We start from the raw sequence: 25,077 nt of genomic DNA, 5'->3' as shown, positions 1-25,077 counted from the left end.
AATTAATTATTATAAGAAGTTTTCTGAGTTCTTTTGTATCTGCCATTTTGAGTAGAGAAAAGCTGCAGTGTTCTCAGGAAGACACGTTTTAGCTATACTCACTTCAAACTGTCTTATTTGGATTCATGTCCAATGCAGCATCAAATCTGTACTCTCTTTGTCATCAACTGTTTGGATTAAGAAAAATAACTTACAATTTACTTTCTACATGTAGCACACAAATGAGCTGAGATTCAGGCAGTATTTCTTTTGGAACCAGTGCAGTTGTGCACCAGGCCGTCACCTGCATTTCTCCCTCCCCCCCCCCCCCCCCTCCTTTCTCATGTTTTAAAATGAGTGGTGTAGGGTGTCTCAGCCAGAGGGCTTCAGCTGTGCCAAAGCAGCATGAGTCTTGTGAGCTGGAGACCACTGCTGGAATTTGACTAGATGGATGGCTCTCTGTATCGCCGCACCCTTTAAACCTCTATGAACTTCAGGTTGTTGGACAATTCAGATTTATTAGCTCTAGTGGAGTCTTACAAAAACATGGTAGTTTTCTGGCATTTGACCTTTAACTTCTGTGCACACTAATACTTGAGTGGTTGCTCATAATGGGATTTTACAGTTAAGCAAACTAACTTCAGCAACAAAAAATCACCCCGGAAGTGTAATTTGAGAATTTCAAGTCCTTATCAGTTCGACCACACAGAAAATGAAAATAGTCATAACTCTCGAGTTTGTGTTGGATCACATCTGTAATGAAAGGCACAGACAAGATCAAGGCTGACCGTCAACATCATTTCATTTCAGTTCCTTACAGATGGGATCTCCTGGGGATCTCCTGTCTTGTTCCTTTCTCATGATTTAACATGTCTTGATCACTGTTGAACGTACTAGTTTTGATAGGAAAAGGGGGGCAATCGCAGAGAGGATTACACCTCAACAGACTGCTGAGGTGCATTTCATAGTTTAACTTTTACAAGGGAAACAGCTCAACCTCAAGTATTATATTTCCTCTGAATCCCTACTTCAGCCTCCAGTCAGGGTCAGCCCAGAGAAGTAAGTCAGTTCCTTATTTATGCTTGATTTCTATTTATTATCTGTGACAGATGCTTCAGTTATAGTTTGTTGACAAATGCATGAATGATGATAATTACAACTATATCATAGGGTGTTATAAACTGGTTATTAAGTGTTTATAAACTGCTTAGAAATGCTAAATACGGGTTACTTTTGTGTGTATATATAGACATGCACACGTGTTTTTTAAAATTGAAAGGTGAACATTTGTGATATACTCGGTGTCCGTCCTTTGACTAGATCTGCTGACACATCTAAATGAGAAAACCATTTAGATGTTTTAGAGAAAACCTTTCCTCTGTCACTGTGAAGAGCACGGCATGTATAGACATGCCGTGCTCTTCACAGTGACAGAGGAAAGGTTTTCTCTCCTTACAGGAGCAAGTCAAACTCACGGAATGAGTTCCCGTGGGCACAGGCTTGTCAGCTGGGGTCATTAAGGATTAGTGTGCCCTGAGGGAGTAAATAGTTCTTTTAAAAATATGTTGAGGATTCCAGTTGCCATCCTGAACTTTCAGACATTTCAATATAATGCCTCTGGGGAATTTTTTGGACCGACTGAGTTTTCAATTTAAAGAAATGCCCCAAGAGTGCCATTTTAGTTTCCTATGACGTACATTCTGCTTAAGGTTTGATAGACGTGTGTCAATTGGATGTGGTCATTCACTAGTGGGCTGGTATAGTGAGAAATGAGAACCAACATCCTGCCATCTTCACTTCCATGCCGTGCTTTTGCCCTCACGGTTACTTCCTCCAAATCACTTATGACGAGTAAAAAAATCCTCTGACGCTTCAGATCAGTAATTCCCCTGCTTTGGTTTCAAACGCTTGTTGGTTGACAAGTGAAATTGCTCCTTTGATATCAATGTCAGTTGTCAGTCGGCTGCTATTGGATGGATTACCATACAATTTTTGGTGACCCCTGACTTTTCCTCTACTGCAACCATCTTTTTTTGTGTGTCAGATTGAAATATCTTTAGCAACCACTGGATGGATTGCCATACAATTCGATATAGACAATTATAGTTAATTAATAATTTCGGATTAATTGTCAGGGTGAACCTAATATATCAAATAGTGCCATCAGGTCAAACTTTGATTTTGTCCTTATTACTAAATACTTTTACCCCATCAGCCTCAGCTGTACTTTGTTATTGTTGTTGGCTGAAATGCCCAGAATACTATGTGTTTACCACGACTTTGTATATTTACCTCACATATTTGCTCTCTCTTTCTTGCTTTCGGATTCTTCGTCATCTGTCTCAGGCCTTTTGCACTGTTTGGTCCTTGATTTTCTGTCAATAACAATAGTTGAATGACACATTTGTAGGTAGCCCATGTCGTGAAAAACCTACAGAGATTTGCAGTTCTCTTCGGCCCTGCAGAGCATTTTAGCGTCTTTCAGCTCATGTTTCTTTTTAACCTCTGTGCTGTTTTGGTTCACTCTCACAGCCGTCATCAATGTTTGCACAGGCAAAACCTTCTGTATGCTGTCATCTGCTCAGCATCAACTGCAGACAAAGTTAGCAACTAGATAATGATCCAATGGAACACCTACTGCTCAAGAGGCAGATATTTGAGTTTATTTGAGACCAAAACCGAGCTAAAAGTAGAGGGCATTCATCAGGTGGTCTGAAACACAACTCTAAACGAATATTTGTATTGTATCTGCTTGATGTGTAAAAAACGTAGACCATATATAAGAAGTGGACGTCGTCGCCGTAACGTTACCCTTGATTGTGGACTGCGCTTGTAGACATTTTGATAATTGCCATCTCGGATTATGGTCGTCGCCATCTTGTTTTTTTGCAATCATGAACGGAAGTGACTTCCACACAACCAAACTTATTTTTGCAACCAGATGAGTCGCCCTCTGATGGCCAGTAGAGAGAATGCAGGTTTAAGGCACTCCTGCATTGTCTTCACCTTTCACCGAACTGTCTGTAAACATGTTCACCATTTCAACTTAAAAAGTTATATCATGTCACTGTGGCATTAACAACATGCAAGCAAACGGCTAGCTTATTGTTTTTACACCAGTGCTCTCTCTCTGCACGCCTCCATATTTAAACTCTCACACAAGCGCTCTGTGACCCGGCAGCTGTGGCTCCCTCAAATCCCTCTGTTAGTAGGGTGTTATTGTCTGCAATGACTGTCTGCCTTAGACCAGTCACATGGTAGTCCAGTAACAGGGCTCAGGTTGCTTTGTGCTATTGGTGTCTGATTTTCAGACACTGGCATTAATCAATATACAGAGCTTGTTTCCTTAAAACAGCAGTAAATATAGTAGTGTCTTTGTGCCACATACACCGCTAGTGCATGAACAGTTAATGAATAGTTGATAACACTGTATGATGGCCATCATACTTAGTGTTTCATTCATATCAATTGGTTCATAACTATTTCCAAAAAAAATGCATGTTGAGCTTTAAAAATGTGTCTTCATGATTATAACTGTTCCATATGTTGTAAATCAATCATTGTCGGTTTTCTGGATTAATTCATTTAAATCAAAGTTAAATAGAGAGGTTAAAATAAAGTGTTGCCACCAACTCAGTTTATTAATTAAAAAGCCGGAATGGTGCAAAGATGCGACAAACCTAATGCGTTTTTGCTAAGGTGTCAACACAAGGAATCTTCCTCAAGCGTAATATGGAGGCAATAATTACAATTAGCTGATAATATTAATTGCATGTGAAACTGCCTTGTGTTCTTTGGTCCGTGAATGAGATAAGACAAATGATGCGTGGAGCTTTTATCTGTTGATTGGCATCAGTCATTAGTCCACGGTGGCACTGAGAGTTTGTATCCGTGTTATAAATATTTGGCTCATTACTGACAACAGCCTGTCTCTAAAGATGCTTCTGCACCTTGTTCTTGAAAGGCCCTGCTGCACGAGGTTAGAGCAAACAACTCCACACATTTCACATTTCCTCAGTGAGGTTCCTTTTTCATTCGTAAGTGTGTCAACTGCCAACATCCTGCCATCTTCACGTCCATGCCGTGCTTTTGCCCTCACTGTTTCTTCCTCCAAATCACATATGATGAGAACACAAATCCTCTGTGACGCTTCAGATCAGTCATTCCCCTGCTTTGGTTTCAAACGCTTGTTGGTTGACAAGTGAAATTGCTCCATTGATAGCAATGTCGGTTGGTCTATTGATTGTCAGTCAATAATATTGTGGGGTCTTCAGTTTTATCAATATATAATTTTCTCACCTTCTAGGCATCAAAAGCCATAAAATATAACCGACCACACCCATAAATAATACTGTTAGTTAAATAATTCAGATGGAAAGTAAAAAGAACTAGAAATTGCATTTCCTGCTGAAAATGCGTTGGAATGCAAAAAGCTGAAGCTTAAAGCTTAAATATTTGAAAATATAGCTGAAAATAGCGGAATATAGCTGAAAATAGCTAAATATAGCTGAACATAGCTGAATATAGCTAAATATAGCTGAAAATAGCGGAATATAGCTGACAATAGCTAAATATAGCTGAATATAGCTGAATATAAGAAATATGAAATTATAGAATAATAGCTGAAGGTTTTGTCAACATTTGAACGTTTAAAATGTGTCTGTAGCTGAAGGTATGCAGATCCTGTACGCTTTTGAAGCTGAAGAGGATTTGAAGATTTCCTCCATCTGATCACATTCATTTTAATTTTCATAAAAAGCTTAATATTTCAAGTCAGAAATATGAAAAGGTCATTGCCATTGTGTCCTTAAGGAGCTGAACATTTTAATAGCTGAGCAGTTTCTGTCGCTGAATATATGAAGGAGGAGAAGAGATTCAAAATGTGTACAGAAGAAATAGAAGATATAAAAGTTGAACGACAGGTATAGAAAGAGAGAGGGAGAGAGTGAAACAGAAGAGAGAGAAAGAAAGAGGAAGAGAGAGGGGTATAGAACGAGAGAGGTATAGAAAGAGAGGGAGAGAAAGAAAGACAGACAGAGAGAGTGAGGACAGAGAAGAAAGGAGAGAGGGGGGAGAGACAGAGCAGGAGAGAAAAAAGAGAGAGGGAGGGGTGGAGAGACATATGGGGAGATAAACAGAGCAGGAGAGAGAGAGAAAGAAAGAGACAGAGGATGGAGAGAGACAGAGAAAATAAGTGAGTTGTTATAGGGAGGAACTACAGAGAGAGAGGGTTGGTAACATGTTAAGAAGCTAACATGGAGGGACTTAGGACCCAGGGGAATGTAGATATGAATATACCATACACTCAATAACCATAGTGCATTGCACTCCTGGAAGAGAGAATCATTCAATTTTCACAGAATACAGCTGAGAGCGCAGGGGGCGCTACTTACCTGACAGGGTACAAATGTTCAGTCACGGTTTCACATTTATAAAATTACACCAGCAAACTGAATGCTGGGTAAACTCCGCCCACTTGTCACGCGTGCGGCCGTTTGCACCGTTTCTCCACCAACAGCTGCAGTGTGAGGTGATTAGTTCAAACTGAAAACACCTGTGACATGACTGAGAGACTGAGTTGTTTGATCGCCATAGACTCCAGTGCGTTTTCTTTTTTTATACTAAAAAAAAAGCTTCATATCTCAAGAAGTTCAAAGGCAAGACGCCAAAATAATAATATTTTCTGAGAGATAAGACTCTTGCGAACGCGTCAATGTTGTTTGTGGGTCTCTAGGCTACACGATGTGTCTCTAGTCGCAATTTCTAAATCAGGTACGGTCTTGGGAGAGAGACATTTTAGGAGGAAGATTTAACATGGGAGCGAATGGAAGAAGAAGGAGGCCACCTCTCACATATCGTCTGATTTAAACACGCCTGAATCTGTTGGATTCAAATCGATCCAAGTTTAAGAAGTGAGACAAGATTTCCTACGTTTTGATGTATAAATTATGCCCAAAGACTTAGTATTGTGGAGGAGATGGCAAAAAGCAAAAAACAAATCTAACTAATCCTCCAGGGGAACTACACTCAAGCTGTGACATCACGCACTCTAAGCGGCGCAATACACACCCATGTTAAAGGCAGAAATGGTCGGAAAAAAGCATGAAATGAAAACGCTGACAGTTAAAAAAACTATAAAAGATATCAGAAATCTGAAATTATAGAATAATAGCTGAAGGTTTTGTCAACATTTTAAAAGTTTAAATGGTGTCTTTAGCTGAACGTATGCAGAACCTGTAAGCGTTTGAAGTTGAAGAGGATTTGAGGATTTTCCCCATCCGCTCCCATTCATTTTAATTTTCATGAAAAGCTTAATAATTCAAAGAGTTTAATAGTTAAACATATGAAGAGATATAGCAGGAGTGTCCTTAAGTAGCTGAATATTTTAATAGTTGAACGGTTTCTGTAGCTGAATATATGAAGGAGGAGATAAGGAACAAAAAACGTACGGAAGAAATATAATAATAATAAGTTGAATAAAGAAGACAATAACAATAGTTGGACTGCTGAAGCATTCCAACTAAATATAAAGCCCTACTTTTCTTACAGTGTGTCTATCTAGTTGAAAACCCACTCAGGATCAGCCTTTTCAGCGACGCAGCTATAGCCAAGTTAGCGTTCTCCTGCGGTTTAACATGTTTCAGCTCCTGCTACAAGCGTTCCATACGTTTTATTATGATAGATCTGAAGGTTAGCTCAAGTAGAAGGCTGGTGCTCAGTGTGTTAAGCATAGTTGGACACACTCATCTTGTTATTATAGTAGAGAATATATGAGAAAACGCTAAAAGTATCTAGCCAAAGACAAATAGAGGTGTAAAATACATTTTGTTTTAATATTTTTTTCTTTTTGTATTCCCTTTTACACGTAATTGCGATTAAACTTACTGTGTAATTTAATAATAAAGCCCAAACATATAGGATTAGTTTAATTTTGGAATTTGCTTATGACTTTTTACAGCCTTTTCTGAAAGACTGTGGTTTCATACTTTTTTCTTTACTGTGTAGGCTATACGCATATATTTTTATCTCAGATTTGACAGGAAGGAGTTGTCACATGTGGAATGTGGGGGTTTGAGGGTGTTTCCTGTAATGCACATCCAAATGTCAAGCTATGTTGGTGAGATTACTCTTGACACAAATGACACCTTCGGGTTTTATACAATTTCTACTGGTGTCTGACATATCACATTTGACAAAGTAACTCTTTAATGACTGGGATGTTAACTCATCAGCTAGTTAATTACAGCTGCTGGGGGAGCTACTGTATTTGTAGCAATCTTTCTTAATCAGATAAGGCCTTCTATTACTACGTGAATAGAGGATTTTGAAACCGATGCTAAAGCTCTGTCATGGGTTGTGCTGCTTGCAAAACAGGAAACCTTATCCTTCCTCAGTGACACTTGTTTTAATGAGAGGTGCTGGCAATAGCAATTAAGAATCCACTGGTTGTAGCTTTCACTTTCAAACACTAATTTTGTATGTCTGTCATCTGTGACTATGGAGAACCAGAAAACTGACTGTAAATTACACGTTTTATTCAGAACAGGTATGATACTGGAAACTACTTCACATTTAAATGTAAAGTAGTTCCCAGTATCATTTGCACTACTTTTATTATATATATATATCTTCTTGCTTCCCCTGGTGAATGTTCCTCTTTTGTTCTGGGATCGTGGATATTTGTTCATCTTTCAGGTTCCCGATCTGTTCATTGTGCTTGTGAAAGCTACTCATGTTACTCATTACCACATCAGAGACGGTGAACTTTTCTTCCGTCCTTTAAGAGGTGAACATAATTTTTTTTATTAACAGGGGTGCACAGTGTTTTATGCCTCAGGAATTAAGGTTGTTGATAGCTGAGCAAGAAGCCCACTGTCATGGTTACATAGCTCTAAAATCTAAACCCAGGTGAACTGCAGGTCAGAGAAAACGGTGATTATTGTCAACCTCAGTCACTCCATTTCTTCATTCATTTCCACAGGAACAAACAAAAGCTTTTTTCTTTATTTTTTGTGGCTTTAAGTGAATTAAATTACTTATTATTTATTTGCCCAGCACAATAACTTACACAGGATGTATGAAATCAGACCATGTGTGATGCTGAATTGCTGTTAGCAGAGACCATAACCTGACCATAGGCTGATCACATATATTGTCTACAGTCATCAGACATAAAGTATGTGCATGTGCACACAGGATGTGACAACAGCGTCTCTGGGTGTATATGTGTTAGTGGCAGAGACAGAAAGTCTAGATGTGTGAGAACGAGAAAGTGGGAGTTGATAAATTAATTGACAAATCATGAGAAAAGCGGTTTCTCTTTTAGACTTTGCTGTTTATGGAACCTGTACTTTATATTACAAATATATTCCGCTGTGTGACTTATTTGTCTGTCAGTCACTGCTCATAATGCTGATATTAGGGCTAATGATGGAATTATCTCCTGTCTGTCGGAATAAAAACAGTGCTGTTTTTATTCCCCGCTTCCTCTACAAACTGTGTTGTGCTGCTAGTAAGATACTGTGCAGCACTATTCTTATTTCTTTCCAATGGGACTTCCTGTTGTTGCCACTCCATTAAGCAGCAGATTGCAGCAATGTAAGCCTATAGGTTTCCCCCAGGCTCTACTTTATCACATGATGGATCGAGCCCATAATCGTCTTAGCAATCTTTTGTCTGCAAACACGCAATCTTTCCCGTCTCCGGTCTGGCAAGGCTGGAAATATATTGTGTGATACTGTTCCCTTCACAAATTAAGACTATTTGAGAAAGAGAGGTTTTCATCCAGCAATTTTTAAATTGATGTGGTTAACATGTGATCTGTATGACCCAGTTATTTGGCCTCCTGCTTGCTGTTCTGCTGTGTGGGTTGTGGAGTTATGGCTTGGGGGGTAAATTATTTACCATTTTGGAAATGTCATGATACAAACACAAAACTGTTATGTCTCATGCTCTTTTGTAGAGGATAATGAGTAATATGATTGGCGTGTATTAACTTATTTTTTAACAGTTTGACTTTTAAGAAAAATGTCTTCACATTTTGGAGCAAGTAAAACACATGTTCAGCGTTACGCATTTACATTATCATTTAAGAGACTGATTTGTTAAATTTTGCACAGAAATTTGATACTGAGACAAATATGACAGTATTTTTTCAAAGGATGTAAATCCCACAAAATATCTGTCACAATATGCAGATTTACAGAAGTGTGCAGTATGCTTGCCAACCTCTGGTACAAAGGTCATTTCAAAGTCCTCCTTTTGTCCCTTGGTTTTCCGCTGCATCCCCAGACCTGTTATGAAATGAAACTGGATAGAGTTATTTTCTTCATGTGTAAAGTGTAACAGGCCAAATAGATTACCCTATCTTGTCATTTGTTAAAAATAGTTTGCTGACCGTCTGTGTTGCTTGTGTTTAATTGGGATCAGGTAGTACAGTTTTCTGTTATTCTAATCCTCCCTGTTATTGGTTAACTAATGTTTGCAGTGAGGGCTAAAAGGACAGTGACCACATAACATTGTGTTTTCAGCTTTCCTCTCTCTTTTGGAGAGACTGCCCCGTGTGATCATTTATTCTGCCATCCAGTGGTACCTGTCTGTTTGATACGAATACTCTGGATTAAGGACCTGACAGCCACAGCCATAAAGGTAATGTGTTTCTACCTTTTGGGACATTTTAGATCAGAAATCACAGGGACATATATAATTAGTAATTGGTATATATACAAATAATCAAATGTGTCACACAAATTCATATTTAAAAGCAGGGTGATATTCGTGTTAAAGAAGGAGCCTAAATGTCACATCGTCAGGCCTGAGGCATCGCTCATCTGATCATATGTCGATAGAGTCTTACACTGTCAGACATTACTTTTTTTTGTGGTTCTTTTTAAAGGACCAAATAATGCATATTATATCATTCCAAAAATGATCGAGTATTGTTTTTTGGTTTGTGTGGGAAGGTGTTCTCCTTGTAATCTGTCTACTAAAATACAGTAGCTGCATGAATATAGATAGAGGCTTGAAACGAAAACAGGAATTATTTGTTGGCCAAGAATGAATTCATGACCTTGGTCTAGTGGGGCTGGAAATAAGCACCGTGATGAACTCCAGGTAGGAAGGAAGTGGCCGTATAAACTGAGTTTTAGCAAGTGGTTAGATTGATAGAATTGGATTATTCCTCAATTTTGCATGTAAATGAACTACTGTTTTATAATTAAAGAAACAACTTGGCATTATTGAATATACTGTTATTTGATTTGTTATAGAGTTAGATGTGAGAATCAATACCACTTTCATCTATGGAGCTGGAGCCAGCATGCACCTGATCTTAGCCAAGAAACAGCTACAGCACATACACAGCTTGTCAATTTTACATTTATTTAAATACAAACATGGCAAAATGGTGTTATTTATCGTCCATTTTGTGCGCTTTAGAGGAGCTGGTAAGCTCCTGGTTGTAGCTTCATATTCAACAGATAGACAACATTTTAGGTCTTCACCTCACGTGTTTTCTTGCAGAGAGCGATGTGAGAAGATTAATAAAAACTCAGTATGCCTGTTTCTGACTTAATCTGTTGAATTATTGCTGAATAACCTTGCCTTCTTGTGTTGAGTCTTGACTAGACACATTACTTGTGTTGTAATGAAATCATGCATGGGCGAGAGATTGGATGTACTTAAACATGAGAAAGATAAACAGAGAGGAAACAAAGACTGTGTATAAGATCTCTGCCAGGATTTGTGCTTCTTTAAGTGCAACAACTCTTGACTTGAAAGGTGACCACTGCTTTTGGTTATATTATAGGGTGGGTATCATATCATTAGTCAAGTGAAAGCCGGACACACTCACTGTATAGGGTTTTACTGCCTTGTGTATGAAATACTGCTGTCTCAATCAGTACCATTACATTAATGCCTCCTTAGCAACGTCTCTTATGGTGCTGTATAGCATATTGCTCCTTCATTCCATTTGGGGTAATTACTCTCATGTCCGTATGTATATGAGACTATAGCTAGCTTAGCGTATCAGTTTAAAACTAGCTCGTCTGGCTCTGTGTGCAGGAAACAAAATCTGTCAACTAGCTCCTCTTAATCTCAATAATTAATACGTGATATCTTGTTTGTTTGATTCATCCCCAAAAAAGTAAATGCATACACATCAAGTTGTGGTTATAGGCAATTACTAAACTAAAAACGTGACATTTTACAGAGCCAGGATCGCTGTTACCTCCTGCTTCAAGTCTTTATATTAAACTACGCTAACCACTTGCTAAAATAACCCGGCTCTAGCTTCATATGTAGCATACGGATATGAGTCATTCCTCTCTTTTAGCGTTTGGCTAGAGAGCAAATGAGTGTATTTCCCAAAATGTCAAAGTATTCCTTTAATCAAAACACAGCAGCAGTGTAATATCAATTGATGTGTCTAAATAAGCTTAATATGCAGTTACATTTCTGACTTAATAGTGCATTCTATTACAGTTGTGTAAAAACAGTTCAAGTTTATGGACATGTGATCACTCAGTAGCAATATGTGACTGTGTTGATGGAAATAGCAGAAGTCCATTCAAGAAAAAAAACATATTTTCTTTCTCTGAAAGCCGTGACCCCAAAATATTGCAACACACAGATGTTGTATTCCTTCTGATTAAGGAAGAATGACAATAAGTCAATCTAAGACATTATTTTGTCTTGGCTGCGGTCAAGATGGGGCCCAGCACAGTAAATATATTGAAACATTGGGCAGTGACAGGGTTGTTCATTCAGATGCACTCACTACAGTCCAGTATCTGGATGGGATCTATTAGTATCCATTAGCACTTGTTTATTTCCTGCTGCCTGCCCACCAGAGCCAAAGCCACCCCTTTGAACAATCAATTATTTATGTTGCCACAGTCAAATCTGGCTCTAGTCGGATGATGTGATGAAACATCAAAAGTCTGCTAAGTTAGATGATGTGATGTAGCTTGCAACAGAGGTGAAAGACACACATTTAGATTAAGTTTAATTAAAGTGGGATTCATTACTCACCTTTTATGAATAGTAGGGTTAGATCATACGGTTTCCTAAATGTAAGTGTTTGCACAGCTGTCTCCGGGTATTCTCACTTACATGTGAAATATACAGTATTATTAAAGCCTGAAGGACAGAAATGACCCTTCTGTCACAGTTAATACGAGCATGTGACATTGTTTCCCTTGTATCCATCCCTGACTGATCTATTGTACCTTTAAGCTTCTGGAGTGGACTTTAGTATGTTTAGTGTGTGCACAGCACAAACAGTCTGACTACACTCGAAGATCAAATGCCAATTCCAGTGATGGACTTGAGGGTATTGCAGCTAGTGGCACTGATTACACAACCCATACTGCATGAAGGATATCATTTTCATATCAGTTCACCTGACACTCAAGTCTAGTTTGTTATTTGCCAGTTTGATGTTAAGAGCATTAGATGAGTGAGGTCTGACTAAGGAAAAGCAGGAAAACCACAATCATAACACAAATGAGTCATGTTTCAAACCCAAGAGAATCTTCTTGGCAAGTATAGACTTCATCTTGACAAGTAGACTTGGGATGTTGCGAAGCGAATGCGTGGACCTGTGTGGACATGTAAATCAAACAGGAACACGGCCCTTTACTGGTTGACACACAAATAACAATGTGCGTCCCAGACATGCATTGCTTTCTGTGGCTACTGATCATTCCCTCTTATACGTGCAACGTAAATTAATGTTCTGTGGCCCAGTGGCCATGAAGTGCTGCCAACTCACCAGGAATCCCACGCCAGCTTAGAAAAAGCAACAACTATGATCCTTAGACACTTTAATAGACTTGTGTGCGTGCGTGTGCGTACCTATATTGGTGATTGCTTGTGTGTATTTGATTCTCCTGGCCCCAGATGGAGAACAGTGGGGGAGCAGATTGTATTTCCTGCTTGATTCAATATTAATAGATCGGTATGCTACTCTGCCACACTCTGCAGGACAAAAATGAAAGACTGCCTCCCCTCCATCCACCCTCTCTTACATTGGCTCTCAGCCCAACAACTGCTTGTGTAGGATACAAGGCCTTGTGAATATCAGGGCACAAATTAAATGTAAGATCCAAGAGGAAAACTAAATTAGCAGAGTAACCTGAGCAAGAAGGCCAAGATTATGGATCTGCTGCCACACAACAATCTGCTGTGAGGAGCCATAGGATATGTCCAAACTGGTATTGAGGAGGACATCAATGTTTATTAAGTTTCTTTTCAGAGGACAAGTTATGCACATATTGAAATCAGTACTTCTATTCTTAGAAGCTTGAACTAGCTTGATAAACACATTTGAAGGAGCACCAGTGTGTGAATCTCTTCGGCCACCTCTCTACACTGCTCTTGTTCTTAGTGCTCATGGGTTTACAATGAGGTTGACAGCTAGAAGTGTGAGGACGACTTCAGACAACTGAATCTACGTACATGAGCTTGGCAGGAACATGAGGTGACAACTCGTATTTCCTGTGCAGTAATTCCTCGCAGCGACGAACAGAACGTATCATCATTCTCCTTAAAATGATTTTAGTGATGGCAGATTGTGGTTTTACTTGGTCCGGCACTGAGACAAGAATCTTTAGAAAATGGCAGGTCTTATTAACAACAGATAATTAAAGGAATTAAGGTGATGATCAGGTATTACGGTATTTATGTCATCACAAAATAGTATTGGTTAAAGTGTTGTCTCTGTTGAGACCATGTTTGAACCATCTATCAAATGGCATTTGAAGTGTTGTTTTGTGTACTTCATATACATGAAAGTATTCATGGGTTTCCATGAGACATCAGTGTCAATTGCTCCAGTAGGTGTGTGATGCTTTTCCAACATGATCTTTGACCAATCACATTATAGAATTAATACAATGTTGTTGTTTTTTTTATACCTTTCGTACCTACAACATATCCATTCATCCAATTGATTTTCAAAGGCAGTCAATGGGAGGAGTGTCCAGTGTCCTACTTTGAACCTTTACTCATTAATACTTTTAAGAAAGTCCATTAAAACGTTTAACGGATGACTACCATTGGTTCTTCGTCAGCGCATTTTTTTTCTTTCCATAAATTCCTGTATAAGTTGTATGCACTTCTTTTTCTGCAGTCAGTTTGCCTCGGTGGATTTACACTCAACAAGTGTCCAAATTAAAGCTTGAGACAAACAGTTAATGGCTTGAGTGGATATGAACATTATCATTCTGGAAGATATCAAAACGAATCAAGGAGCAAAGGGGCTTCCACTTGTGTAAGTAGTGTTTATCGGTAGTCCTCGAAGGCATAATTGGAGCTGAGCATTTCAGGAAACGTAGCAGAGCGACCAAAGACAGTCTTGATGCTGGTGTGCTGGACTATGTACCTGCTGGCAAAACAATTTAAGGTTTGTTAGATAAAGATGTGTAGCCTGTTTTTTAATACCACTTGTAACCTGTTAGGTCTTTGGATTTCAGCACTCGCCCATCACTCCAGACTAAAAACAAGCCTCTCACCTGGACAGACAATCAATAAATAGTGATGAAGGATCCCACACCATTGTGGTGAGAGGCAGGCAGTTCATAGAGGTCTACACATGCATCTCTACTATTGCTGCTGAGCATGACCGTTTCAGTTAACGTGTCTGCAATAAAAACAGAAGCAAACCCAGCTACAATGCGATATCTAACAGCTGACGTGCAGAGAGGGAGCACCACGTGAAGGGACCAGATGAAAAGGTGAATTCATTTAAACTCTGTTAGATCAGGGGGTGGGGGAGGCATCGAAATTCACTGAGATACCCCATGTGACTGTGGCTGAAACACGGTGTTGCTGTAAACCACAAAGCTGCGGCAGCTGCCGCCGCAAATAACGAGAATGTTAATGGTGGGGTTGCTTTTTTCCCTGCCAGTCTTGACGTGACCTAGAGCTGGTGAGACATAAGGGGAAACACGCAGTCAGACAGACTGGAGGTCTTGTGCTTAACGTTACTGATCCAGGACACTTTTCACGGATTTCATCAGGATGGCTTGGAGAGGAGGGACAGCACGGTCGTTTTATCGACCAGTCCATTATTTAAACTAAGGCTGATATTGTTTCTGACCCGAAGACTCAGAAGAAAAGAAAAAGGTAATATCTATGATTACACCAATCAATTAGAAACGACAATGAGACGCTGCTACGCCGTGTTCTAGCTTGTCGATTATGATGGTGGTTCATGTCGGTAAAACCGGTGCCCCATGACTCTTCGCCGGGATACCTCAGCATTGTTCTCGTGTCAGCCTCTGGTACACTCGGTGATGTTTCATATTATTCTGTATCCTACGTCTGTGGACTGTCTAGGCCACGGTTACCTCAGCTCGCCTCTGGCCCCACCATCCCCGACCAGAGGCGCTGTTCCGGGCCTGCGGATCGAGAAGAACGTCCCACTCTGCCAACGTAGCGGCGGTAGCATAGCGAAGGCTAAGCTAACGTAACGGTTAGCTGCTGTATATCTGCTGCTCTCTTCTCGAACGTTAGTTCGCCCGTTTGTGAATATGTCTAACTATAGCTAACTAGTTAGCGTCCAGCAGTTGTCACGTATTCGCATTATAACGTTAGCGTAAACCGAGTTTACGTCAAACTCCCCAGGTAGGTTCATCTTAAGTAGACCTCGGATATACGGCGGTAACCTAACTTTTAGCGTTGAATCGCGGGACCTCGGAGTCCCGTTATGCTTGTAACGTTAGCTCGTTTTCGGAGCTCGCTCGGTGAACTAACGGTCCGCGACTAGCGTTAGTTACGCGTGGAAAGTAATGTTGGAGACGTAACCTTTCGACACGGCTTGAAATGCAACGCTTTTGAAACCTTGCATAAGAAAGAATAGTGACGTTAGAAGCGGACGGACACTGAATCCCTACGCAGGGATGTGGTGAGTTGAAACGCTGCGTTTGAAGTTACTGTGGGGCCATTACAGACGTATTTATGCTGCTAAACTACTTTGTTTTAGCTCGATAATTGTGTAAAGTTGTCGTCAGTGTTGGACGATGTTCTGCCCGCAAGAAGGCTAATCCAGAGGGGGGGAAATAACCAAATGGGTTGACTGAACTCTGCCGCATGCGTAAGTGTATTTGGATGAATTGTACTTAAGTAAATACTGTTAAATGGATTCCACAGGTGACTCTTTTTCATTCGAGTTATTTTTTTCCCGTGCCTAGTCAATAAGTTCTGATCATTTTTAGGGTATTAACAATTTGCAGTTCATTTAGTCAATATATAGGTTGTCAATTATTGGTTGTTAAATAATTTTGCATTTTATGTGTGTGGATCAGTAGAGTATTAACGAGTTGCATTTTAACCTGGTGGATGCATCTGTGGGATTATGAACTGCATAATTAATTGTTTTGCAGAGGTATGCCAGTCTAATCTGAGCTAAACTCTGCTCAGACTCTTCCTTTAACTAAAGTTTTATAGTTCCGCATTTTCATAAATAAAAAAGATGACTCAAGCTAATTATCAGAGTTTGTTCAAAACATAAGCCCAGGCCATGCTGACTTGCTGATGACTAATGGGTTGTCTTGTCTGCTGTCAGGCAACATGTAAACTGGATTCACTGTGTGCAATGCAGCACGTTTTGCTGGATCAATACATGTATAATCTGGACAGTCCATAGCTAGATTGTCTGTGACTGAGGCAGTTTAGAGCAGTGCAATTAATTGGATGGAGCAGTCATTGTTTATTACCGCGAATCCGCAATGATGGGGGAGCATTGAAGCCGTCATGCTTTCTTCAGCACTGAGGGTTTGGTTTCCTGTAAACTGCTAGTAACATTACTGTTTTGGAGACCGACATTTTTAACAGATGCTTGTACAACTGATAAGTAGCTGTGTGTAACCATCATCACACTCACTGTCATGACTGTCACGGAAACAAAATGACTGCAAAAATGCATCCTCTTTTTGCTTATTCTATAGAAACAAGTTTAGATTAAAATCAAAGGAAATAACAAATGTTGTTAATATTTCTTTGATTGTCTTCCTCCGTATGCAATTGAATATTCTTCAAGGAGAAAGGATATACCCATGGGAAGATATTTCAGATTGAACATTGCTGTCAGACCAAAAAAAACTTTATAAAACTACCTTTCATCCCATTTACCTACATTATATTTTCTCATTTTAGATACCTTTTACCTCTAAGCTGTCTTCCATTATGACTCCACCTTATGCCTCTTGCCACACTTTGTGTTTGTTTGTGTGTTCTTCTTTGCGCTCACTGTATTTTATCGGCTTGTTTGTGTTTCCTTGCTGCCCACAGATGAGTTTCTCTTTTGTGATGTATAAATACTATGTCCCTGTACCCTCTCGTCATTTCAGGTGATGACCTGGATGGTGCCATGTGAATGACTGAAGACCATGAAGCCCACTCACAAGCTGATGTTCGTTCTGTGCCCCATGCTGGTCCTAGGCTTTATTTACTACTCCTCTGGGAAGCTACATCTACGCGTATGGGGCCAGAAGCCTCGTAAGTGACATCTCCCGTCTGACTTACTGTAACATTGATTCATCACCTGATCATCCATCTATCATCATCCTTTTGAAACCTACAGATTATTGAGCAAATGTGTTTGACAGCTGTCCTTGTTGTGCCTCTCTGTGCTGACTGCCAAGTGACCGTCCGTCTATCTGTTTGGTTTTATTCTGCAGTCTCTTTGCTGAACCGCTAGTATGTGAAGTTGTGTGTTTAGAGAGAGAGAGAGAGAGAGAGAGAGAGAGAGAGAGAGAGAGAGAGAGAGAGAGAGAGAGAGAGAGAGAGAGAGAGAGAGAGAGAGAGAGAGAGAGAGAGAGAGAGAGAGAGAGAGAGAGAGAGAGAGAGAGAGAGAGAGAGAGAGAGAGAGAGAGAGAGAGAGAGAGAGAGAGAGAGAGATCTGAAATTCAAACCATTTTTCATTCACTTCACCAGAGCGCCGGATGTGGTGGGGAGAGCTTAATCAGATTTTGTTGTACAGCCAGTGTTAGTTGCTCCATATCCGTCACTGAAAACCAGTCCATGCGGATGGTCTCCTAAATGGAAAGCTATTGACAGCTCTCTAACATGACTTCAGTAAGAATACCCCTATGTTATTCAAAGAGATAAACGCCTTTTCTTGCTCTCTTTTAGGCAGCATACTTATTTTCTCGTCTGCCTTTGTAGATTGGAGAAAATGGCATTATGAGAACTCTACACTTGGATGATGAATCCCTCACTCCCAAAACTGAATAAGCAGTTTTTCAATTCCCTTTATAACAAACGGAGAAGGCACTTCTTTCACTTCCCACTTAACGGTGCAAGATCCGAGTTTGGGAGCATTTCGATTGCCTCTCGGCATGGCCGCCGTCTCACAGTGAACGGTGATGACAGTGCTGCAAGTATGTCATACTATGGCAACTGTATGGTTGCCCTGAAGCAGCTTTTAATATCCAGCAGAGGGGGCCAGAAGATTGCTGTAATGTAGAATTTTGCAATGGACCTGGAGTTTAGTGGTGTCAGAAAATTGCGATGGTCTAGTTTTTGATACAGTATTAATTCTCAAACGATTGAGATTTTTAATTAATGCTTTACATGCAGAGGTTTGTGGCAGACGGTGGCTCGGATTGTACAAAAAGTAGTGCTGTGATGTTGGATGTAATGGGCTGTAATAAATGCCACTGTTCTCATTGCATAAAAGATCAGATTGCTCAGATTGTATTCATATGGCGGTGTGTTCTTTATACTATGATGGTTTTCCTTCAATGAGATTTTTTTTTTTTATCGCCTTGCTTACAGTATCACAATATATTTAATTGTAACCCCTGTATCATGGTATTACTGCTAAAACACAGCCCAACTGGAGTTAAGAGTTTTTTTTCTAATCCTAGCCATAACCAATTTGGATTAGCCTGACATGGTATGTGCCCATTCCTGTCAGGGCCACTGCTTTCTCAACTGGTGCCTGTGTGCTGCAAAAAAATAAAGTTATGTGCAACACTGATATTGGGTAAAAGGATTACGTTTATGTTTGGCAATATGATGATTCAGGATGGCGTTTTGAAACCGTGGCTGGTGTGGATATGTTGGCCTATCCGCTAACACCACTCTTTGCTCAATGCCAATTATCAGCAGCTTACTGCCATTGGTAATATTGGTCATAAGCTTCATTCAGACATGTCTGTCACTCCTCATACATGGCTATTTATGTTTGAAAAGGGGCATTTTCCCTTGAAGTTACTCTAACAATTTGCCCACATATGACGATAGTATTTCTTTACATTTTCCCTTGGCTCAAATGTGATCATATCTTCTAATGATCTGAATATACACTGTAAATCAGGAAATTCATGAGAAAATGTATTGATGTTTAAACAGCTGGTATGCGTCTGAAGCAGCCAAGCCATGAAGATGAACATTATATAGCTAAATGACTCTGATCTTTGGGAGAAAAATGAGAATGCTCTTCTTCCTTGGTGTCATTACTTTCCTTCCAACATATCACTGTTCTCCAGCATTGCTTCCACCATGGGGAGAAATATGACCTCAAATGACCCTTGTCTTGTGTGCCGGTGGCGCACGTATTGATTTTCTACTTGTAAAAATATAATTTATTTTTTAATATGAATCTCTACCAATATCAGAACTATGTCTCACTGTTTTGGCACCCTGAAACGGCTGTTAAAATCAAGTTCTCTACACCCAACAATTTTATTTATTTCTGTGCCTCCCGTTATTTTAACCGACCCATCCCTGTTCTAGCAGGCTCACATTCAGATGGTCTTGTGCCGTCCAATTGTGCATGACTTTGTCAACCGTGCCCTTTCAAACCTTCTGTATTGTTGAACTTGATCGCGCTCTGCCCTTCTACCTTACAGTATGTGTTGTACTGTTGCAGTTGATCCACATTGTGGTAGCTGTGGAAACGTCTAACATAAACGAGTCCATATATCACTAAGTTTCTATATGCTCTGATTATACAGTTAATACTTCATTTTTCACACAGCTGGATTTGCTAAACTATACGTTTGTCTTCAATTTACTCCTCTTTGTGTGTGTTGCATCGCTGATGCTTATTCAGCAGATGACCTTGGCTGTGGTCCATATCGACGTGATTTCTCAAGCTGGGAGCAAGGTCTCTGTTTAACAAGACTCTTGCTTTCTGTTGCGACACTTTCCATTTTGTCAAGATTTTGCCGAAACCTCTGTACTCCAAAGCAGTGAAGATAAATGCTTATAACCTTGTATTGTCTCCTTGCATGGTGTTGAAATAATATGCAGTCAGTTTATTTGAATAACTCCGTGACACACTTTGATGTGAGGAGAACGAAGCTTATATTTTTCCTAACGATCAGTTCAATAGCACAAAGCTAAGAGAGGAACATCGAATGCAGGGGGAAATATTGGCTTTCTGCCGTACCGTACTGCCAGATGTTTGGCTCTAAGAAGGTCAAAGGAGAAAGGGAATCATGTGGATGGTCTCTCCTGCCCTCGGTCAGCTAAACTATGCTGTCTCACAGAGAGGATCAAATCTGGATGATCTCTTCCTCATTCGTGAATTGTACTCTGTCACAAATGGAACATATAGAGGCGTATGCAGGGTAGGAGATTTGCATATTTTTTTAGGGGTTCATTTTTGCCCCCCAAAAGCCGAACTCCGCACAAGCAACTTCAAGGCGAAATTCTAAAACATTCTATGGCAACTGGACCGGGTCATATAGGCTACGATGTTTTTGACGAGTTAATTAAATTATCATAATTATTAGAGGACATTTTGGGGGCATTTTTTGCCCCTCTCCTGATCTTAGGAGCAGTTTTGCCCTTTGCCCTTGTGTATTTCCGACGCTGGGCGTATGCCCTGCTCATCATAGACATCTAATGTATGCGTTTTCATTTCTTTCTTCTTGCAGCAGAAAACACATATTTGATATGCACCGTGATGTGAAATGCAAGCCATGGCAAGCGGGCATCCTGTAAAGAAATGTTTGTTTGTGGTGCTTGCCACAGTGGGCTGTGACAGGAGCTGGGTTTAACCAGCTGCTGTTTGCAGAGCCACCTGATGGCCACCACATTCAGTGTGCTTGGGCCCTGCCCTGTTCTTCTTTAGCCCCTGGGTTGTAATTTATCTAGACTTGTTAATGTAATGCTTCCTTTAGCCACTGATTTAGATCAGTGTTACATTGCTGTTTCCTGTATTTTTATATATACTTCAGCTAGATGCAGCATTTCATTTTGTGTTCATTTTCATGTGACTGTTGTCATTCCTCTGTCAGCTGGAGTAGATGTTTGACTCTTGTAAGGCTGCAGTGATGAGGGGGGGGGGGGGGGTCTTTTCACCTAACCTGTGTTCTTTCAACTATAGTCTCTTTTTTTTTTTTTTTTTTTTTTTTTTTTTTTTTTTTTTTTTTTTTTTTTTTTTTTTCTCCACCCGATGTAGCCATCTTGGCTGCCAATTATATCTCTGGCTATTTTCTCTCATTTGACTCGAACCACAATTATAGCAGCTACTGCACGATGAAATAAATGTATTGTTGTGCGAGTACGGACTGTTTGTTGATCTGTATTCATGCTAGCGCGTCAGTAGCTCAGTCTGTGGGCGCTTGGGTTTGGAACTGGAGTGTCGTCGGCTCAAGTTCCGACCAAGTACTGAGGGTGGACTGGTACCTGCAGAGGTGCTAGTTGCCACCCTGGGCACTGGAGAAAACAGACCCCCAAACTATTCCTTGGGCAGCTGTATAGTAGCTGCCCACTTCTATACAAGGATGGATTAACTGCAGAAGCTACATTTCCCTGTGTACAATATAAGTTGATTGGCATTCTGTCAAAATTGTTCACTTGTTATCACATCCCCTAAGTTTGGTATTTTGGTCACGAGATAACAGGTTTTTGTGTTTTGGAAATACATTGGCAGTATATGGGAAATATACTGTGGTATTACGACCTTGTGCCTAGAAGTTTGTGTGAAACTATTATTTCCAAGGTCAACAATGAAGCTTTAAGTAAAACAATTTTGTCCTTTTTCAACCAAACAATGTTTAGCTGTTTTCCACATTGTTGTGACTGGAGTGCAGTGTGGATGGAGCACTTGGTTAGTTGAACATTTGTTTTTCCATGTAAATGAGGATTTCACATGTAAATGAGCTGTTTAACACATAGAACCCACACTATCCCATTTTCACGAGTGCTCCAAATAGATTGGCCAACACCTGTGTGACTTGTCATGTTCAAGAAAAAAGTGTGGTGTGCTGTACAGCAGTTGCAGCACACTTACTTTTGAGTTCAGAGCAACAGTGCAGTCACTTACAACAGCTTTCTGGCTAGTGACGGGTGCGTTAAATCACACTCGAAATAAACACCTGCGGAATGTGAAACGAATGTGTTCCCCCAACCAAGCTGCTAACATTTATACCAACAAGCCACAATTTACAACCTTCTTGATTTCATCCCTAAACTGCTTTTCTAAAATAAAACACTTAATCATTCATGCATTCATGAAAATGTTGTTGTTATGACATGAATCCATTTGTTTTCTAATATTGACTCTCCATATGCCATTTTGAGGGGAAAAAATTGTGTTTTTACATTTGGCTCATAAATCTTTAAAGATGCATGGTCTTTCCAAGCGGTTTTCCCATTTCACTTCAGTGCTTGATTAACAGTGAGGTCAGCAGTTGCTCAAGGAGCGTGCTCTAAGTATTCCTGACCCAGCTTGGTTTTCAACATTAGGGATTGCCTTGTCTTGTGGTCATCAGTGATACGCCTCTAGCTGGAACAGAGTTTGATGCTCACTAACTGGGGAATTTGATCAGCCAGAAGCCCTCACATGGAGAGGCAGTGTGCCAGAAGCCCTCACATGGAGAGGCAGTGTTGTGTTTGCAGCCTATTCTAAAATAACACAGTTGTGTTCAGAAAATTTGCATTTGCAGATTTAGATGTGTTTTTTGTCACAAGAAGCACTATTTTCGCTTGTTCTGTTGAAGAAGGCTTTGTAGTTTTGTCGAGCTTAATCTATTAGCGTTTGGCTGAAACAACATGGCAGCTGCCCTCTGATTGTTTTGATAGTGAGAGAGACATTTTCTAAAACCTGTGTTGGTTTTGGTCTGAAGCTAAGCCTATTCTTTATTAAAGGTCCTCAGTTTGATCTATTTGGTAAAACAAATTATAATGACTGATCTGAAAGGTGATGTGGTATAAAGCATTAGGATGCAGTTCCCAACATCTTTGATGTTTAATTACATTGAGGGCAAGTCAGTCACTGCTGTTTCTTCCTGTGAAACAGTGTTAAGTCAGACTTGTGTATTAAGTAATTATTTTACAATCCTACACGTTAATACTGTACTGGTACAATACCTACTTTGGAGGATCAGCTTTAAAATGTTGATGTTTTGTTTGTTTTTGTCTCTGTGTCTGCCTTTTGTGTGCATCTGTTTTTGTGCGTAGCCACGGTCTGTGTTTTGCTGACGCTCGCTGATTGCTCCCACAGCTCTACAGTGATGATCTTTGTTCAGTATCTTAACACCCTTTTGTTTTCAGAGAGTGATGCAGAAGAGACAACTGTAGTCCTGACTAAAGGGTCTGAAGGGAAAAGAATCACAGGTAGAGGCACTGAGACTCTGCCCATTTATACTGGGTGACTGGCAAACAAGCGGGTGATTTTACACTGGGGTGTTGAGGTTTTATTTTTAATGGAATAGACATTTCTGCTAACTCAACAATGAAAGCTTTCCTTTTTGAACACTCATCTACCTATCATAATTTTCTTTGGTTTTACTACCAACAATTTTTGTGCTGATTCACTCATTCAGTTCTTTCGGTCAATATATTTCTGCCATGATAACCTCAAAACATAATGGGGACTTTCTGCAGTTAATTTTCCACCTCATTGGGCGTTCTGCCTTTGAATAAAGATTGAGACTCTGTTGCTTTAATCCCAGTAGGTTACATTATAATTCTAACTTCTTCTTCTTCTCCCCTCTTCCTCTTCTTCCTCTCTAATGTCTGACATTTGCAGTTGGCATTATTTTCAAGCCCAATGCTGCCATGACAGACTGACCTCAAAAGGTGCTAACTGACCATTTTGTGTTTCAGAGTTGGAAACGGACATCCCCGTGGGACGAATAGTAGGCTCAGGTACATCTGCAGCCCCACCAACCGAACCCTCTACCCATGCTTGTTTTCGCTCCAGCTTTTAAAAGAAAAAGATGAAACCTTTTAAAACCCTGCGATACTTCAGCCGCCACATTTTGGTTGAGAAATTAGACTTTGACAAAGTCAGATTCTATTTTTTTTTTTTTTAATCAAATGCGTTGTTTTCGGGTAGAAGAAAAGTAAATTCTAGTCCAAATAAATGACTAAATTTGGTACCCATGAGAACTTGTGAGGAATTTAACCTTTGCTCAGTTATCGTCCTTCACATGAAGCTGCAGTGTGATACAACACTGCCCTCTGTTGTCTTGGCTCAGTAACGAATGGTTGGCAAGTGTAGCAGTCTGCAGGAGTTTTCATGCATAATACTTTAAGGTTCCGCAAACCAGCATTTGTCTTACTGGTAGAACCCTGCCGCTTTAATTTATCCCAAGCTCTTTCCGCAAATTGGCCCTTTGGCTGCTTTATGCTTCTCAACTGAAACATAATGCGCTTGCTCACTCACTCACTCACTCACTCATCTTAGCTGCCATGGCAAAGTCCCCATCCTCCAGGGCAGTGCTTGGATCCTTCCCTAACCCCCCGTCACGCATTCCCATTGTCCTTTTCTTTATCTTTCTCCTCCAGCTTCTTTGTGAAGACAAGATCCGCAACCACAGGAGTAATTCCACGCTCTTTCTACTTTCAACTAAGGCCCATGTTAGACGTAGTTCTTTGTCATGCTAATTACAGCATTTTACTGACAGGAATTGATATGACTGTTTTATAGACTCTGTAAGTATCATTATAGATTATACAACATAGATGCTCAAATGACTTCATTGAGATTGACATTCTCATTTCTTCATAAATATTTACCTCTGTGCTTCTTTGTCTTCTACCTCAACGCTTCACCAGGCACCTATAGGCGGCCCCTTTGGTTGTCCATAGGTGGTCTCTAACTTCTTTTCTAACTTTATTTTAAACTCA

General features: G+C 40.0%; 1 protein-coding gene across 1 annotated transcript in view; it reads left to right on the top strand.

The window, feature by feature from the left end:
• Nucleotides 1–17,345: 17,345 nt before the first annotated feature.
• st3gal3b (ST3 beta-galactoside alpha-2,3-sialyltransferase 3b) overlaps nucleotides 17,346–25,077 on the top strand; it is a gene marked incomplete at both ends in the record, with an annotated part of 35,328 nt that continues 27,596 nt past the window's right edge. Inside the window, 4 exon segments of the mRNA XM_079227032.1 lie at nucleotides 17,346–17,360; nucleotides 17,364–17,481; nucleotides 23,497–23,559; nucleotides 24,052–24,093. Of these exon segments, the coding sequence (XP_079083158.1) occupies nucleotides 17,346–17,360; nucleotides 17,364–17,481; nucleotides 23,497–23,559; nucleotides 24,052–24,093 (238 nt within the window).

This window comes from Taurulus bubalis (assembly GCF_910589615.1).
Source record: "Taurulus bubalis genome assembly, chromosome: 1".
Classification (NCBI taxonomy): Eukaryota; Metazoa; Chordata; class Actinopteri; order Perciformes; family Cottidae; genus Taurulus; species Taurulus bubalis.
Note: the sequence above shows the minus strand (reverse complement) of the source record. Positions and strands in the feature narration are given on the sequence as shown.